This window comes from Stenella coeruleoalba (genome assembly GCF_951394435.1).
Source record: "Stenella coeruleoalba genome assembly, chromosome: 10".
Classification (NCBI taxonomy): domain Eukaryota; kingdom Metazoa; phylum Chordata; class Mammalia; order Artiodactyla; family Delphinidae; genus Stenella; species Stenella coeruleoalba.
The window spans coordinates 89,651,530-89,670,291 of NC_137156.1; the positions used below are offsets into that span (position 1 = coordinate 89,651,530).

Sequence of the window (18,762 nt, forward strand, 5' to 3'; positions counted from 1 at the left end):
GCTGTTGGAATATTTTAGGCTAATCTCTGATATCCACAAACTGAATAAACATTTAAAAATATCTCTATTATGGAAATATTAAAATATACCCCCAAATAGAATAGTGTAAGGAACTTCCATGTATATCTATTGCATAGCTTCAACAATTATCAATATTGTGTCAATTTTTTTTTATTCTATGTGCACTATATCAGTTAGCTCTTTCTGCATTGCAAACCATGCTAAAACAGATTGATTTCATACAAGAACCATTTATTATTGTTCCTAGGTCTGTCTGTTTGGGTGTGTGGAGGAGGAAATAATATATTTTTCCTTCTACTCTCTTGGCTGGGTCTCTGTAACAAAAGACAGATGAACAGAAAACATGCAACTTTATGTCATGTAAGTTTTATGTGATATGGGAGCCCTCATAAGGAAGTGAAGGAAGACCTGAAGAGGTGGTTACACCTGAGTATTTTTCATGCTAGGTTTGGGAAAGAACGAAAAGTCGTGGGGAAATACGGTAGAACAAAAGGGATCTGAGCTAAGTATAGTAAACTGCAAGAAAGTTGGCAAGGTCTGTTTATTTAGATTCTTGACAGCATCCCTCCATCTTTGGAGATAAGGATGCTTCTTTTCCTCTCTGTATAGGGAGAGCAACTCTTACATGAGGGTTTTATGAATTTGCTTCAGGGGAAGGTCAAAGAGTCTTCCCATTCCTAAAATTCCTTCAGCTTAAAATATTCAGTATGCCAAAGTATCACGTTTTGGGGTAGTGTGTCCTGAAACCTGTCAAGCAGTTCTGCTGATCTTAGCCAGTCTGGGCTGATAGTGGTCAGGCTGGCTCTTGCATATGTGGCCAACTGATGTATCTGGGGCTGGTTCGTCTAGGATGGCTGTCCTTTTACACTGGTGGCTGGTTGGCTGTTGGCCAGGATTTCAGAGGGTGATGGGTGATGTCGTGCATCTTCCAGCAGGCTAGTGCAGTCTACACTGAGCAGTTCCAAAAGAGAGAATAAAAACACGCAATGCCCTAGCTCAGAGCTCACTCGATTGGTCAAAGGCTGGCCAGATTTAAGAAGTCAGGAAGTACCTGTAAAGTCATCTTGCAATGCATGTGGATGCAGGAGAATTGAAGACTTTTTGTTATCAAGGAGAATTGAAGACTTTTTGTTATCAATCTATCACAGTCAAAAAAAAAAAATTTATCACAGTCCCCCCACACTTTTAAAAAGTCTTTTTTTAGAGTGTTTTAAATCAATTAATATCATTTCACCATTGAATACTTCAGTGAAAAGTGTTTTATTTTTTGGTCGTTACAGTTTTATTAAATAGAAGCCATACAAGTTATCTATACTCTTTGAATCAGAATATTATTACTAGAGGCTATATCCCGAGTACCACTAACAACAAAGTGACCATCGCTATCACTAGTAGTAAATTTCATTTTTTCTCCTATCACGTACGCTAAACATTTATTGCCTCACTTAACACTCATAAGTATGTTTACAGGGCAGCAACTCATATTCATTTATAGAGGTGAATGAGAAAGGTTAAGTGAACTGCCCAAGGCCACATAATTAGTGAGCAATGGCTTTGAGGTCATGATAAACTGACTCCGTTTTCCATGTTCTTATTTACTACATACCACGCTCTTCTGTGGCTGGTCAGCAGGCCACAGTCTTGACATTTACTTGTGGAGGCCAGGTGGAATGAAAAGGCTAAGCCAACTCTCTTCCATTTCTTAAAGCAGAAAATGAATTTAAGGGAGTCAGTTGTTTCTAGATTTACCAGAGTGGAGCTATTTTAAGAACATGAGAAGGATCTATGAGGTCACTTTCTAATGTTGTTGATGTGTGTATGTTAGAGGCTGTTGTTTTGGAGAAACGAAGAGCTTCATTTCCTTACTGCTGTATTGGAAGTGTCTCATGTGGTATGCATGCCTGTCCATGTTTCAGTTGCTGTCTCTAAACCAATGTGTTCTTAATCATTGTGACTCTAGTCATCCTGGAGAAGCTGAAGCAATCAGGAAGAGTCAGATGTTAATGACAAGAAGACATCTATTTCCGTTTGAGTGAGATGTCAGGGATGATTTTCTTCTTTCCGAGGATGAGCTAGCATAGTAAGAAGATGTAACCCAATTGGTCCAGATTCATGAAAATTCATTGATTCTTTTTTGGATCTGAGTTAATGTCATTCAGACATCCGTTTTATGTGACTGTGCCTCAAAAATAGTTTAGTACATTTTTTTCTTGTCTAAGTGTCAGCTCCATCCTGAGTTCCAATAGTAGCTTTTATCTTGAGGTCTGGTGTGAGGCATTAAATTCATATTCTTGGATGAAAGACAAGTGAGAACATAATTTTATTGCTACCATAATTTTATTGCTATCTTACTGTTGTAAAACATAATTACTAAATAGTATGTCCTTTATGCATTCTGACAATGAGATTATGACTGACTTTTCCTTTTCAATAGGAAAGCTATTTGGGGCTGTCATCATCATCACATAATGGAGTCTTGCTTGTAGGGGGTCACATTTTAACTTCCAATGACTTTTCTATAACAGCCTCTTAACATAGAAGTCTCAGGTAAATTGAAGCTACTCCCTGCAGGAGATAAAGTCAGATATCAAACTAACCATTATCCATATTCTGGAAACTGCTGGTGTCATCAGTGTTTGTTATGGCGCTTAATTTATAGGCTTATTTTAAGCCAAGGCTTCAATGTGACATACTTTTATGGGAGAGAATTTCTTGCATCAAGACCATGTAGTTAAAAATCATTAAAATTACAAAAGTCATATCATCACTATTGAACAATTCATATCTATAAGCTATTTAATATGGCAATTAGGGACTGTTGAGCTCACTAGCCCAAATCAGTAGGTTAATTGAAATTAAGCCTGTTCTCACATATTTGATTGTCTGGTATTTTCTCTATTTCTGGGTAGGATGATATATTAATCTGGACATACGGTCTCCTAATAGCATTTGAAAGCCTTATTCCTTACAGATAGAGGACAGCTCATTAAACAAATACATGAAATGCCCTTAAATCAGCATTGAATATTAAGGGAACAGAGTATTAAATAAGAGATAGCAGGTAAAGAGTGATATATAACTATAAACAATGAATTTAGATTACTATTACCAGAGTGTTTCAGAAGAGAGAAGGAAAGGGAAAATTCAAAGCCCACAGCATTAATATTTCCTTCTGACTTTTCATCTTAGAAATAGCTAAATGGTTCAGTATCCCCCAAGTTTATACAAATATGCAGAACTGAGTTTTTGTCCTTAGGCAATGTTCTGCTTTTTATAATGAAAGCAATTTTTTTTCACATTTTGTTTTGTTGACTGGAATAATTCTTTCACCAGGAAAATAGGTGTCGTTTAACATAATGACACATTTGAAAATATTTTTAATTACCAATGTAAGTTATTTGTTATTTTAGGAATTATTCTGAACCACACAAGGGTAGGTTTTTTGGGTTTTTTTTTTTTGCGGTACGCGGGCCTCTCACTGTTGTGGCCTCTCCCGTTGCGGAGCACAGACTCCGGACGCGCAGGCTCAGCGGCCATGGCTCACGGGCCCAGCCGCTCTGCGGCATGAGGTATCTTCCCGGACCAGGGCACAAACCCGTGTCCCCTGCATCGGCAGGCGGACTCTCAACCACTGTGCCACCAGGGAAGCCCAAGGGTAGGTTTTTGTTTTTGTTTTTTCCAATTCCCATTTTACAAATGGGTCAGTTGATGTCAGACAAAGTAGAGTAATGACATTACTCTAATTTAAGAACAAACATTCACAACGTTTTGTGGGGTGGATGGCAGTATTTTCCTTAGTGCTCAATGTAACTTTTCTTAAAATATAAATGAGATTATTGTCTCTTCAGACTCTCAAAATTTTCAAACAGCTAAACAGCAGCATTAGTTACTATTTTAAATTTTACCTACTTGCATAAGTATATGAAAAGTACCAGTCCATAACTTGAGGTACAACTTGAGGTGAAATAAAAAACTCAAAATATTTGGAGTTAAATATAAATTTGATGTCTTATCTGACTGTATGGAATTAATTTTTCTACTAGTTGTAAGTGAATAAATTATTTTTATGGAAAAATTTATGTACCTGAAGAAACTAATTATCACATTTTGAAGCCAATTCATTTTTATGAATACATTATATTATTTGCAAATTTCCTCTCCCATTTAGTACGTTGTCTTTTCATTTTGTCAGTGGTTTCCTTTGCTGTGCAAAAGTTTGCAAGTTTACTTAGGTCCCATTTGTTTAGTTTTGCTTTTATCTCCTTTGCTAAAGGAGACAGGTGCAAAAGAATATTGCTACTATTTTTGTCAAAGATTGTTCTGCCTGTGTTTTCCTTTAAGAATTGTATAGTGTCTGGTCTTACATTTAAGTCTTTAATCCATTTTGAGGGTTTGTTTTTTTTCTTGTATATGGTGTTAGAGAATGTTCTAGTTTCATTCTTTTACATGTAGCTGTCCAGTTTTCCCAGTACCACTTATTGAAGAGACTGTCTTTTCTCCATTGTATATTCTTGCCTCCTTTGTTGTAGATTACTTGACCATAAGGATGTGGGTTTATTTCTGGGCTTTCTGTCCTATTTCAATGATCTATGTATCTGTTTTTGTTCGAGTACCATACTGTTTTGATTACTGTGGCTTTGTAGTATTCTCTGAAGTCAGGGAGTGTGATTCCTCCAGCTCTGTTCTTCTTTCTCAAGATCGTTTCAGCTATTCGAGGTCTTTTGTGTTTCCATACAAATTTTAAAATCATTTGTTCTAGTTCTGTGAAAAGTGCCCTTGGCATTTTGAGAGGGATTGCATTGAATCTGTAGATTGCCTTATGTACTATGGTCATTTTAACAGTATTAATTCTCCCAATTCAAGAACACAGTATATCTTGCCATCTGCTTGTATCATCTTCAGTTTCTTTCATCAGTGTCTTAGGTTTCTGAGTAGGGTCTTTTACCTCCTCAGCTGGGTTTATTCCTAGGTATTTTATTCTTTTCGATGCTATGGTAAATGGGGTTGTTTCCTTAATTTCTCATTTTGTTACTTCATTGTTAATGTATAGAAATGTGACAGATTTCTTATATTAATTTTGTATCCTGCAACTCTACTGAATTCAGTGCTGAGCTCTCAGTTTTCGGTGGTGTCTTTAGGATTTCCTATGTATATTATCATGTCATCTGCAAACAGTGACAGTTTTACTTCTTCTTCTCCAATTTGGATTTCTTTTATTTCTTTTTCTTCTCTTATGGCTGTGGCTACAACTTCTAAAACTATGTTTAATAAAAGTGGTGAGGGTGGATATCCTTGTCTTGTACATGATCTTAGAGGAAATGCTTTCAGCTTTTTACCACTGAGTATGATTTTAGCTTTGGGATGGTCATATATGGCCTTTATTATGTTGAGGTATGTTCCCTCTATGCCCAGTTTCTGGAGAGTTTTACATCCAACACATATAAATAGCTCATACAACTCAACATTAAAAAAAACCCAAACAACCCAATTAAAAAATGGGCAGAACAACTGAATAGATAACTTTTCCAAAGAGGAACTGCAGATGTTCAGCAGGCACATGAAAAGATGCTCAACATAGTTAATCGTCAGGGAAATGCAAATCAAAACCACAATGGGATATCACCTCACACCTGTCAGGATGGCTATCACCAAAAAGAGCACAAATAAGAGAGGATGTGGAGAAAAGGGAACCCTCATATACTGTTAGTGGGAATGTAAATTGCTGCAGCCACTGTGGAAAAGTGTGAAGGTTTCTCAAAAAACTAAAAATAGAACTACTACAGGACCCAGCTTTCCACTCCTGGGTATACATCCAAAAAAAACCCCAAAAGACACAATGCACCCCAACTTTCATTGCAGCATCATTTACAATTGCCAGGGTATGGAAGCAACCTAAATATCCATCAACAGATGAATGGATAAAGAAGATGTGGTATTGTATATACAATGGAATATTTCTCAGCCATAAAAAAAAATGACATTATGCCATTTGCAGTAGTATGGATGGACTAGTACGGCATTATGCTAAGTGAAATAAGTCAGGCAGAGAATGAAAAATACTGTATGATATCACTGATATGTGGAATCTAAAAAATACAACAAACTAGCGCATAAAGCAAAAAAGAAGCAAATGCACAGATACAGAAAACAAAGTAATGGTTATCACTGGGGCAAGGGTAATCTAGGGATAGGGGAATAAAAGGGTTATTAAGGGATTACATGAAATCATGTGTGTGAAACTTTTAAAAAGTGCAAATTACTCTAGAGCTTAAAGAATCTTTGATTTAATTGAAAAACAATACATTATAAACAACGTTTGGGTGTCTATTATCATAATGTTTCAGAAGAAAAGGAAAATCATAAGAGAAAGTAAGGGAAAATTGATATTTTTTTTTTTTTAACATCTTTATTGGGGTATAATTACTTTACAGTGGTGTGTTAGTTTCTGCTTTATAACAAAGTGAATCAGTTATACATATACATATGTTCCCATATCTCTTCCCTCTTGCGTCTCCCTCCCTCCCACCCTCCCTATCCCACCCCTCCAGGCTGTCACAGAGCACCGAGCCAATATCCCCGTGCCATGCGGCTGCTTCCCTCTAGCTATCTACCTTACTACGTTTGTTAGTGTGTATATGTCCATGACTCTCTCTCGCCCCGTCACAGCTCACCCTTCCCCCTCCCCATAACCTCAAGTCCGTTCTCTAGGAGGTCTGCGTCTTTATTCCTGCCTTACCCCTAGGTTCTTCATGACATTTTTTTTTTTCTTAAATTCCATATATATGTGTTAGCATACTGTATTTGTCTTTTTCGTTCTGACTTACTTCACTGTGTATGACAGACTCTAGGTCTATCCACCTCATTACAAATAGCTCCATTTCGTTTCTTTTTATGGCTGAGTAATATTCCATTGTATATATGTGCCACATCTTCTTTATCCATTCATCCGATGATGGGCACTTAGGTTGTTTCCATCTCCGGGCTATTGTAAATAGAGCTGCAATGAACATTTTGGTACATGACTCTTTTTGAATTTCGGTTTTCTCAGGGTATATACCCAGTAGTGGGATTGCTGGGTCATATGGTAGTTCTATTTGTAGTTTTTTAAGGAACCTCCATACTGTTCTCCATAGTGGCTGGACCAATTCACATTCCCACCAGCAGTGCAAGAGGGTTCCCTTTTCTCCACACCCTCCCCAGCATTTATTGTTTCTAGATTTATTGATGATGGCCATTCTGACTGGTGTGAGATGATATCTCATTGTAGTTTTGATTTGCATTTCTCTAATGATTAATGATGTTGAGCATTCTTTCATGTGTTTGTTGGCAGTCTGTATATCTTCTTTGGAGAAATGTCTATTTAGGTCTTCTGCCCATTTTTGGATTGGGTTGTTTGTTTTTTTGTTGTTGAGCTGCATGAGCTGCTTGTAAATTTTGGAGATTAATCCTTTGTCAGTTGCTTCATTTGCAAATATTTTCTCCCATTCTGAGGGTTGTCTTTTGGTCTTGTTTATGGTTTCCTTTGCTGTGCAAAAGCTTTGAAGTTTCATTAGGTCCCATTTGTTTATTTTTGTTTTTATTTCCATTACTCTAGGGGGTGGGTCAGAAAGAATCTTGCTGTGATTTATGTCATAGAGTGTTCTGCCTATGTTTTCCTCTAAGAGTTTGATAGTTTCTGGCCTTATATTTAGGTCTTTAATCCATTTTGAGCTTATTTTTGTGTATGGTGTTAGGGAGTGTTCTAATTTCATTCTTTTACATGTACCTGTCCAGTTTTCCCAGCACCATTTATTGAAGAGGCTGTCCTTTTTCCACTGTACATTCCTGCCACCTTTATCAAAGATAAGGTGTCCATATGTGCATGGGTTTATCTCTGGGCTTTCTATCCTGTTCCATTGATCTATCTTTCTGTTTTTGTGCCAGTACCATACTGTCTTGATAACTGTAGCTTTGTAGTATAGTCTGAAGTCAGGGAGCCTGATTCCTCCAGTTCCTTTTTTTGTTCTCAAGATTGCTTTGGCTATTCGGGGTCTTTTGTGTTTCCATACAAATTGCGAAATTTTTTGTTCTAGTTCTGTGAAAAATGCCAGTGGTAGTTTGATGAAAATTGATATTTTAATCCTTACTCTATTTATGTCAACATTGGAGTGAATAAACATTCTGCTGAAGTGGAAAGTAACTGATGCTCTTATCTTCTGCTTGAGTAAAGCCTAGATTTGGAAATTTTAGTTGACATGGCCAGTCCTTATCCATTTGTTTTTCCTTTATCCCTTCCCTGTATATTGCTATTCACCATCTGTTAGTGTGATAATTTTGAACATGAAAAGGTATTTTGCCAGGAAAATTAAAAGTTAAATTTGTGATACTTAATGAATGACTTAGATGGGGTTGAATGCTTGATATAAAGAATTGATTGAAAGAGTCACCTTTTGAATGAAATGACCTAAATGAGGTTATTCTCATAGCCACCGACATTCATTAGAGTATACTAGAGTACCTTCCAAGTACAAATTCCTCTGACCAAAAAAATACGATTTATTGGTTTACCATATAGCATTTATCAACTGTCTTTTATTTTAAATACAAAGAGGAAAAACTAAGATTCGTGTGGAGTTATTTGAGAACACTTTCATAAGGAGGAAATTATTACCAACAGAAAAATGTATTCAATTGCTGTTATGTTGACCTTTTATAGTACATGAACTTAGAATCCCTACAGTACATGAATTTGTTAGTCTTTTGTTTGTTTCCAGGTTAACCACATTCTTCTCAGCTTTCAACCAAAAGTAAGAAGAGACATTAGGATTTTCATTCTTTCTGGGTTGCTTCCTTCCTGAAGAACAATGGGGATGCTGTTAAGTGGAAGAGGATTAATCACATCTCTAATTTTCTTCTTGTTAAAATTCTCAACAGCTGTTGATATACCACTTTCAGGTAAAGTGACAACATTCAATACCTACTTATAAAAGTCCATATTTGCATTTTGATTTTTAAGTAGAATAATTATATGTTAAGGATGTGATTTTTCTACCATATTTCTACAGATTTTACAGCAATCTATCATCAGAATTCATGTTCTCCTTTTAAATTTTTCAGAAGACTTACATTTGGCCGCTTGCTATAATTAATTATTTTGCAGCTTTTAGCCTCTTAGGCAAACTTGGCACATAACAAGAAATATAACCTATAGATCAGGTGCTATTTCACCACGTAAGATAATCTGCAATATTAGCAACAGCTATTACTTTTATGTATCAGATTAGTTTATTTTAGGGAGAAATGTGACTCCAGAAGTTACTGGCATTCAACTAATCAGGACAAAAAAGGAACTGATTAAACTTTGTATTATTTTCAAAATGATTATATATTTAAGAATGGTACACTATTGATACTATGTATAAAATAGATTACTAGGACTTCCCTGGTGGCGCAGTGGTTGAGAGTCCACCTGCCGATGCAGGGGACACAGGTTCATGCCCTGGTCCGGGAAGATCCCACATGCCGCAGAGAGGCTGGGCCCGTGAGCCATGGTCGCTGAGCCTGCGCATCCGGAGCCTGTGCTCCGCAACGGGAGAGGCCACAACAGTGAGAGACCCGCGTACCGCAAAAATAAAAATAAAAAAAAAAGATAACTAGTGAGAACCTACTATATAGCACAGGGAACTCTACTCAGTGCTCTGAGGTGACCTAAATGGGAAGGAAGTCCAAAAAAGAGGGGATATTTGTATACGTATAGCTGATTCACTTTGCTGTACAGTAGAAACTAACACAACATTGTAAAGCAACTATACTCCAATAAAAATTTTTTTTAATTATATATTTAAGAATGAAAACAATTAGGACAATATTAAAAAGCCGTTTTCATAGTACACAACTAAAAATGTAAAATGATACCACCTCTGCAAATTTAGAGCATTGTCTAGGGTGAATTCATATCAAAATGTTAGTCGTGATATATCTTAACATATATTGGTAAAATGGATGTAACTCTATCATAAATCAGTTTCAACAAGTTATAGTAATTAGTTCAAAAAACAGTACACGTGCAAACACAATTTATGTAATAGTGTATTAACTAATGTACAGGTTTGGGGAATTTCTCGTTTATAAGCACATAAGATTTTAAAAAAGACCATTGAGAGATTACTTAGGTATTTTTATCCATACAGTTGAAGAATTAATCCCTATTATTTCTTCCATACCTAATTAGGAGAGCTATAATGTAAGAGATAAGAATGTTTATTAGAACCTTAGCATTGGAAATGATCTGTGCAGATCATCTAAATTTCAAAGGACTAGTCTTGACGTCAGAAAGTTGAATAACTATTGGAGAGGTGCTAACGCAACTGAAACTTTTCTTCAGAAGTACTTGGACAGTCTGAGTGTGACTAGAAAAGGAAATAATTCTCTGAGTATATAATATGTTCTAAAACCATTTTCTAAGGGCTGCTTTAAATACTTGATGTAGCAGTTTCACATGACACACTTTGGGTGGCCCTGCATTTGTATTTCATCCCCAAGGTAAGAATCTTTTCTCTACTGCCCTCAAGTCTCTGTGTCAATATTCACCCTTTTAAGGAATTTCACTTACATGTTCTCAGATTTAAACTTTTGCTTTAGTCAAGGTGAAATCTGTTAGCCTACACATATTTTGGCCTATTTGTACAAACACTGGTCAAGAGCCTGAAATAATTCATCTTAAGTACATTCTTTGGGTTTTGAGTATGCAGTGCCAAATTAAGAGCACAGTTCTTGGCAATCCTTGTGGGAAAAAGGGTTAATAATTTTACATTTTCTTCCCAGTAGCACCAAAGATGCACTGGGATTCCTGATTCAGATTCTTGACCATAGAATATACATTCTGACCATAGCATGTACATTTTCCCTCCATCTTTTCTCATTTAGTTCACCAGTGGTGATTGGAAATTTTGTATTAGTACATAAGACACATTTTTATTCTGGTTGTCTCAGTTACTTATGCCTTTTCACACTCTAATGTCGTTAGACAACAATTGTTATAAAATATTAATGACATGTTTTCAGAACATCTGAATACTACCCATTTATTTCAGTACTCTAGAGCTCTCACTAGCAAATGCAAGTAAGGCAGGTATTCAATTTGAATGTCAATGAGTCTGGTGTCTCTGTAATTGGCCTAATTATGGAGGAAAGGATTTATAATGTAGGATACATATTCTCATAAACACCCAAAGGTTATTAGCTCCACTCCCTGAATAATTAGTTATGGCTGAGACTTTACAACCTTAGCAAATTTAAGAAAGAATAATGTTCTAATAAACAAGTTGTTCACAAGTTATTAGCTGGTATCTTAGGGACTGTTGCTATTGTGCACCATCCCTCACCATTTATAACTGTAATAACATTTAAATAGTATGTGAATTTGCAGTAAGTTCAAGATCTGCTCTACTGAGAAAGAGTGGTAATCAGAAACAAGGTAAATGTCAATGAAGATATGAATGTTTTTTGCATGTTTTTAAAATGTTTCTGAATATGAAGCCTGCACTTGCATTGTCACTTAACTAGTAAAATTTTACTAGGCAAAAGTAAAGAAAAGTTTAAAATGGGAAATGGCTGTTGAGTTATTATTCTAGGCTGGCCGTCAGTGCTCAAAATGTGATTCATGGACCCCTCAGGGTCACGGAGATTTGTTCAGGCAGTCCATGCAATCACATGTTTCATAGTAATACTAAAGTGTCATTTTTCCTTTTCCATCCTGTTGACATTTGCACTGATGTCACAAAAGCAGTGGTGCTAACACTGCAGTTGCCCAGCACACATCAAGGCATTGACACCGAACTCATGGGTTTCCTCAGGACCGTATACTCACACCAAAACAACAAAACATCTAAAAAACATACAGCAAAGTTTTGCTTAAGATTGTCCTTGTTGAAACAGTTAAACATTATTGATTTTTAAAAATCTTCGTCCTTGAGTACATTCGTCTTAATATTCTGTGGGATGAACTGTGAAATATACATAAAATAATTCTGCTGTGTAACAAAGTACTATGACAGTCTCTGTTCCTTGATTGTGTCATTATTTGAGTGCCAAGCCAAATACCATTTTTACTTAAAAGTACAACTGACAGACAAACTTTGATTACTTTCATGGATATTTTCCCCAAAACGAACCAAGTGAGCCTGTCACTTCAAGAGAAACAACTGATAATATAGGTTGTCAATGATCAAATTTGGCTGTTGAAGCGAAAATGAGAATTGTGGAAAACTTGTATCCTACACTGTGAGATTGACAGCTTCCCCACATTTAAGGCTTTTCTTAGATCCGTGATGATATTAACAAATGTGAATTTTTTAAATTGTATAGTGATATGTGTCAGTATTTGGAAGATCTGTATAACTCGGTGAACCAATATTTTTTTCCAGATGAATATTGTATGATGTTACAAAATCATGCACGAATTAAAAAGCACCCATGGATAAAACACTTTAATGGCAGAATATGAAAATTTATCTATATGGTTTCAGATTCCATATTGCAGTAAACCTTTAAGAAACTGCCACTTGGTGAGTTTCGGTGTACTATCCAAAAACAATGCCCACAATAATCAGAAAGGACTATAAAATATGTCACCCTTTTTCAAGTACATATCTGTATAAGGTTGAATTTTCCTCATTTATTTCAACAAAACAACTTACAGCAACATGTGGAATACAGAAGTAGATATGAGAATCCAGCTGCCATCTATTAAAATATTAAAGATTTGCAATAATGTAAAACAAGGCCACTTTTCTCATTATACTTAGTATTTTTGATAAAATATTTATTTTAACAAATGATAGTATTAAATGAATTAGTAAATATTTAGACGATTTCTCAGTTTTCATTTCTAACATGGTAAATATTATTAAATGTACGTTTACAAAAGCACTTTGGGATTTCCTATAATTTTTAAGAATGTCAAGGCATTCAGTGACCAAAAAATCTATTTACCTGGCTTGAATCTCTAATTTTACAAATGAGAAAACAGAGTGGTTCAGGGCCTGGCTCAATGTCACAGGGTTTAGGGCCTATTTGTAACTCCGCTGTGGAATATTACCCATGTGAATCACACTCAGGGCCTTTCTGCAAATTGCTTTTCTCAAAGTATGTTTGCCAGAATCAGATTCCTGCTACTGAGCCATTTATATTTCCTTGTGAATTCAATCCTGTCCCCTGACAGAGGTTGTTAGAACTGTACTAAAATTGTAATGTCTTAATTTGAAAACTGTTGAGTGTTCCATGACAGTAGATCTTAACATATATCATGATCTGTGTCCTATTTTAAAACTTAATCCAAGTTTGTATCTTCAGCGTTAGTACATTTATTTTATAATCATAATTCTCGGCAATGCCATCCAGCTGCTTGAATTGGCGAGAGACAAAGTCACCCCATACTTTGTAAATTTGTCTGGAAGGTACTTAACTTGTCAAACACTAAAAATGTTTATCACAATGAGGGAATATTTGAATATGTGGAATCCTTTTAAAAGAAACCATCATTTATTAGCTATTATTTTTATCCTAATGATTATTAGTGTTAAATTCTATAAGGGGGAAAAGTACCCTCAAGCTTCCAAGTAGGAAAAAGATATTAAAAAATGTGTGTAAATGGGAAGTTACAAATAAACAAGCTCAGGGAAAAATATAACAAAAGCAATAAATGGAAATAAAAATAAAGAGGAGAAGGGTTTTGGGTTTTTTTGCTAATTATTAATGAAGTATCTTATTGTTTTAAAATGCTATTCTTGAGACTTCCCTGGTGGCACAGTGGTTAAGAATCCACCTGCCTATGTAGGGGACACAGGTTTGAGCCCTGGTCCGGGGAGATCCTACATGCCGCGAAGCAACTAAGCCCGTGAGCCACAACTACTGAGCCTGCGCTCTAGAGCCTGCAAATCATAACTGCTGAGCCCACGTGCCACAACTACTGAAGCCTGTGCACCTAGACCCTATGCTCCGCAACAAGAGAAGCCACCGCAATGAGAAGCCCACGCACCACAACAACGAATAGCCCCCGCTCACCGTAACTAGAGAAAGCCCACACGCAGCAACGAAGACCCAACGCAGCCAAAAATAAATAGATAAAAAAATTTATAAAATGCTATTGTTCGTTGGCGGCAAGGATGTGGGAAACCAATGTACTCATGTGTGTGGTAATTAGCCCCTTGTGAAATACTAACATTTATCCATAGTCATTACCATTTATGTCCATGCCTGGAAATTTATCATGTCACTAATTCAATAAAGGAAAAATCTGTATGCTTGAGGCTGTCTATTGAATGAAAAAAATCTAATGTCCAATAATAAAATTATTAAATAAATTATCAAATACCAATGGAAGAAACCATACAGAAGTAGTAAATTAACTATAATGTCTTACAAAACTATAAATAAAAAACAGAATTGTCAATGACCGAACCAAGTAAAACTGTATAAACACATCAACATAGATGAAATGCCAATAATTTAAACATAGATGTTTTAAAGTTGTTACACTGTTACGTTATTCTGGCATTAAATAAGTTATATGGCAACATGAATTGATGGCAGTGAAGTATATTCCCTACAACTAAATACATTTTGCGAAGAGGAAGTGAGGTTTGTTCGATAATTTTCATTCTTTTATAATCCTTGTACTTACCAATATAGAAAGTGTGTTTATTTCAAAGTATTTCTGTTGTAGCTAAACTAACTTCACCCAATTATTGGAGAGCATGTTATTTAAATACATATTTTAATATTTAGTTCAACAGGTTCCAACAATCATAAAACAGTCAAAAGTACAAGTTGCCTTTCCTTTTGATGAGTATTTTCAAATTGAATGTGAAGCTAAGGGAAATCCAGAACCAACGTGAGTATTTCCTTCAAACTAAATAATTGTTTAAATGTATACAATCCTTTATATTAATTTTTACTCTAATCAGTATAAGCTTATTGGACTATAAGTCTACATATGATTGAAAGTAAAGATTTCCAAATGAATGATAGCCATGTCTATAAAAATAAAGTTATTTTACATATGTTCTTTTGCCAGTTAAAATTACTTTTATCATAAAATGTCTTACGTTAAATACTTAGCATAGACTTTGGCATTGTGGAAATATTAAACAATTCTTTACCTTATGAGTGAACAAGATAGCTAGAAAACAGAAGATACTTTATTCTGATGAGTGAAAGGTAGCATTTATTAAGCCAAAGTTAATATATTTATAAGTGATATTCTATACATAGTTATTATTGCATGTCTTTTAATGTAACCATATTGTATTCAGTGAATAGGTTGTTACTTGATATATTTTAAGTTGTCATAGAAATGTCGACTCATCCTAGATGGCAGCATACAAATGACATGGGATATTACTATCTAGTATTTTATTATTAGTGAAACAATTATTACTGTAGGTAATTGTAATCACTGATGAAGTTTTTTCTAAGTATCTCCCAGTTTGGAGAGAAAGAAATGTGCGTGTATTGAGATTAAGGAGGGAAACGATGTGGGGAGAATTCAAGATTTTAAAGTTCTACGAACGTATGGATACCAAGGGGGGAAGGGGGGGGGAGGTGGGATGAATTGGGAGATTGGGATTGACATATATCCACTATTGATACTATGTATAAAATAGATAACTTATGAGAACCTACTGTGTAGCACAGGGAACTCTACTCAGTGCTCTATGGTGACCTAAATGAGAAGGAAATCCAAAAAAGAGGGGATATATGTATACGTATAGCTGATTCACTTAGCTGTACAGTAGAAACTAATACAACATTGTAAAGCAACTATACTCCAATAAAAGTTAAAAAAAAAAAAGATTTTAAAGTTCTAAATGATTCTGGGAAGCAAACCTACATACCTTTATTGATTTACCTGATCAGGATTATTTAAAATTGTAATGTGAATAACATTTTTATTGCCTGATAATTGGATATTTTAAAAATTATTAGTGAATCATTAACATGTTAAATTGTCATTATTCACTGGCAAAAAACAAGATTTTACAAATACGAATTAAGCAGTCAATCATTATTCTTTTTTCAAGGTGTCATTAAATGCCTATACAAAACAGAAAATATTAGAAAACAAGAAAGAAATATCCCATCACAATAGTAAAAGGAGCAAATCCAGTAATTTCAATAGTAACAGCAATATCAACAAAACGTAATATGAACTGTTTAGCATGTACATTGCAGAGTAGGGTAAAAGAAAACTTGAATGAATGGAAAGATATAACATGTCACCAATTGGAAATGCTTAATTTTGAATATGTGGAGTTATCCTAGTCAATGTATTGGAATTTTAAAGAACAGATTCTATGTGTTCTTTTGTAAGTTAAAGCAGTAAAAACATGGAGAGAGAAAAGAAGTAAAAGTTGTTGTCAGGAGAGAGGCATGCTCCGAAGAAAAACATGTGTCTCGTGAAATTTTGTTATTCTTTTTGAAAGAATGTTAGATTATGTAAGACTGTGTTGTCCTGAAGCAAACCTAAATTTGCATGGGTAATTCATATATAAAATACTAAACAAAATCTAATTGGGAAGTCATTATATATCTGTTGGATTGATAAAGATTTAATAAAAGGCTTTTTACAGCCTTGTCCATAGAAGTGACTCTGTTACATATGGGGGTAGGAATTTGTGTATGTTTTTTCTGGAATACAATTCTGCAATGTTTATCAAAAGTGATAAAATATTTCTTATGTTATTGGTTTATCAGTTTCATTTTTAAGGAATTAACCTAATGAAATATTTGGATAAGTACCCCCAAAAATAAATATGTAGGGTTTTTTGTAACAAAATTGTTCATAAAAGGGAAAAATGGAAATAGTTAAGTAAGTTAAATAGTAACTGTAAGACAGGAGATAATGTAATAAAATCTGTCTTTAGTAACATTGTAATAATTGGAAAAACTCACATGGAAAAATTATACATCCATTGTGTTCTCAAATATGTTACAGCTATGTCCAAAAATATTGATCATATATGACCAAATTTAATAGCACTTGCTTGTGTGTTTTTGAATTTTGAGTGAGCTCTTCACACGCGTGCGCGCACACACACACACACAGTGACATATTGTATATTTATATTTTTTAGTCTCCAAATATTGCAGTCTCTAAAATACTAGTAAAGATCCTGCATTATCTTTCTAATTGGAAAAGTTTTAAAATATAACTTTAAAAAGAACAGAACAAACCCTATTTTCACCTTTTTTTCCTGTCAGTTATCACAGCTTTTTCATGGCTTGTTTCTTAGTCAATTCTGGCTGCTGTAATAAAAATATCACAGATTGAGTGCCTTAAACAATAAACATATTTCTTACAGGTCTGGAGGTGAGAATACCAAGATCAAGTCACTGGCAGATATAGTGTGTGGTGATGACCTGCTTCCTGGTCACAGACAGCGGTCTTTCCCCTGTAACCTCACATGATGGAAGGGAGCAAGAAAGCTCTCTGGGGTCTCTCTTATAAGGACACCAGTCCCATTTGTGAGGATTCCACCCTCATGACCTAATCACCTCTCCAAGGCCCTGCCTTCAAATACTATTACAATGGGAATTAGGCTTCAACATACGAATTTTAGGGGGACATAAACCTTCAGTCTGTAGGAGTTTGTAAGATTTCTCAGATTCTTCAGAGACCCTTTTTTGTATTATATTCAATTAAATATGTAAATATTTACTTTTTTTTTTGCTATAAAAGATCTGTTTCCTCATTTCTGTACATTTGTTTATAAGTAAGAAATACGATTTTTCAGGATTACTAGTTTTAGTTTTATCTTACAGATTTTCGTGGAGTAAGGATGACAAGCCTTTTGATCTCTCTGACCCTCGGATAATTGTATCTAACAACTCGGGAACATTCAGGATCCCGAATGAGGGGCACATATCTCACTTTCAAGGGAAATACCGCTGCTTTGCTTCTAATAAACTGGGAATTGCCATGTCAGAAGAAATGGAATTTATAGTTCCAAGTAAGTATTACAGTGGCGATTTCATTTAATGTTTTAATGAAGTTTAGCAGGCGTTATACTGGGCTGCAGTGAAATAACAGATTATTCCTTTAATCAGCTTATATAGGCCTTATATTTTATTTATAAGGGAAATTGTCTTCCAGATCTTGATACATCCACTAGAAGTGGATGACCTTGAAAACAACATAATTTTGCTGTGTTTCAGTAATAATATATGTAACATGGGAAAACAATAGTATTTGTTTTGCCTCATAGGATAAAGTTAAATATATTAGTTAGATTTGGCTAAATTATACTGCAGTCACAAGTAATCCCCAAGCCCTCGTGTTAACCCAAGGTTATTCCTTGATGATGCAGTTTGCTGTGGGTCAGGGAGCTCTTCAGGGCAGCTGTTCTCCTTGCAGCCACTGGGCGATCCAAGCTAATGGAGGTACCCATCATCCTGTGTCAGCACCATGTGAAACTTGTGCCATCTAGGTCAAAGAGTGGAGGACAGAGAACGTTGCTTCCAACAACAAGTTACACAGGCAGCTGCTACTCACAGTTTGTTAGGTGGGGGCAGAGCAAATGGCATGGGCCCACTTAAGTTCAATATTGTGGGTGCCCCCTAGGAGAGGAGAACCAGTGATTAGTATATTGTAGTAATATTTTCCATAAATCATGATCATGGAAAACTGCAAGCTCCTTTACTCTTAAGAGTGTTATTTATCAATAACTATTCCAAAGAGTGAGCAACTTCTTCATTATCAGA

At 35.3% G+C, this 18,762-nt stretch overlaps 1 protein-coding gene across 6 annotated transcripts in view; it reads left to right on the forward strand.

The window, feature by feature from the left end:
• CHL1 (cell adhesion molecule L1 like) overlaps positions 1-18,762 on the forward strand; it is a 212,738-nt gene that overhangs the window by 119,672 nt on the left and 74,304 nt on the right. For all 6 annotated transcript variants that reach the window (XM_079934247.1, XM_079934249.1, XM_079934248.1 and 3 more), the window contains exons 2-4: positions 8,775-8,955; positions 14,788-14,893; positions 17,824-18,011. In XM_079934247.1, the coding sequence (XP_079790373.1) occupies positions 8,865-8,955; positions 14,788-14,893; positions 17,824-18,011 (385 nt within the window). In that variant the 5' untranslated portion in view covers positions 8,775-8,864. The remainder of the gene's footprint in view (positions 1-8,774; positions 8,956-14,787; positions 14,894-17,823; positions 18,012-18,762) is intronic.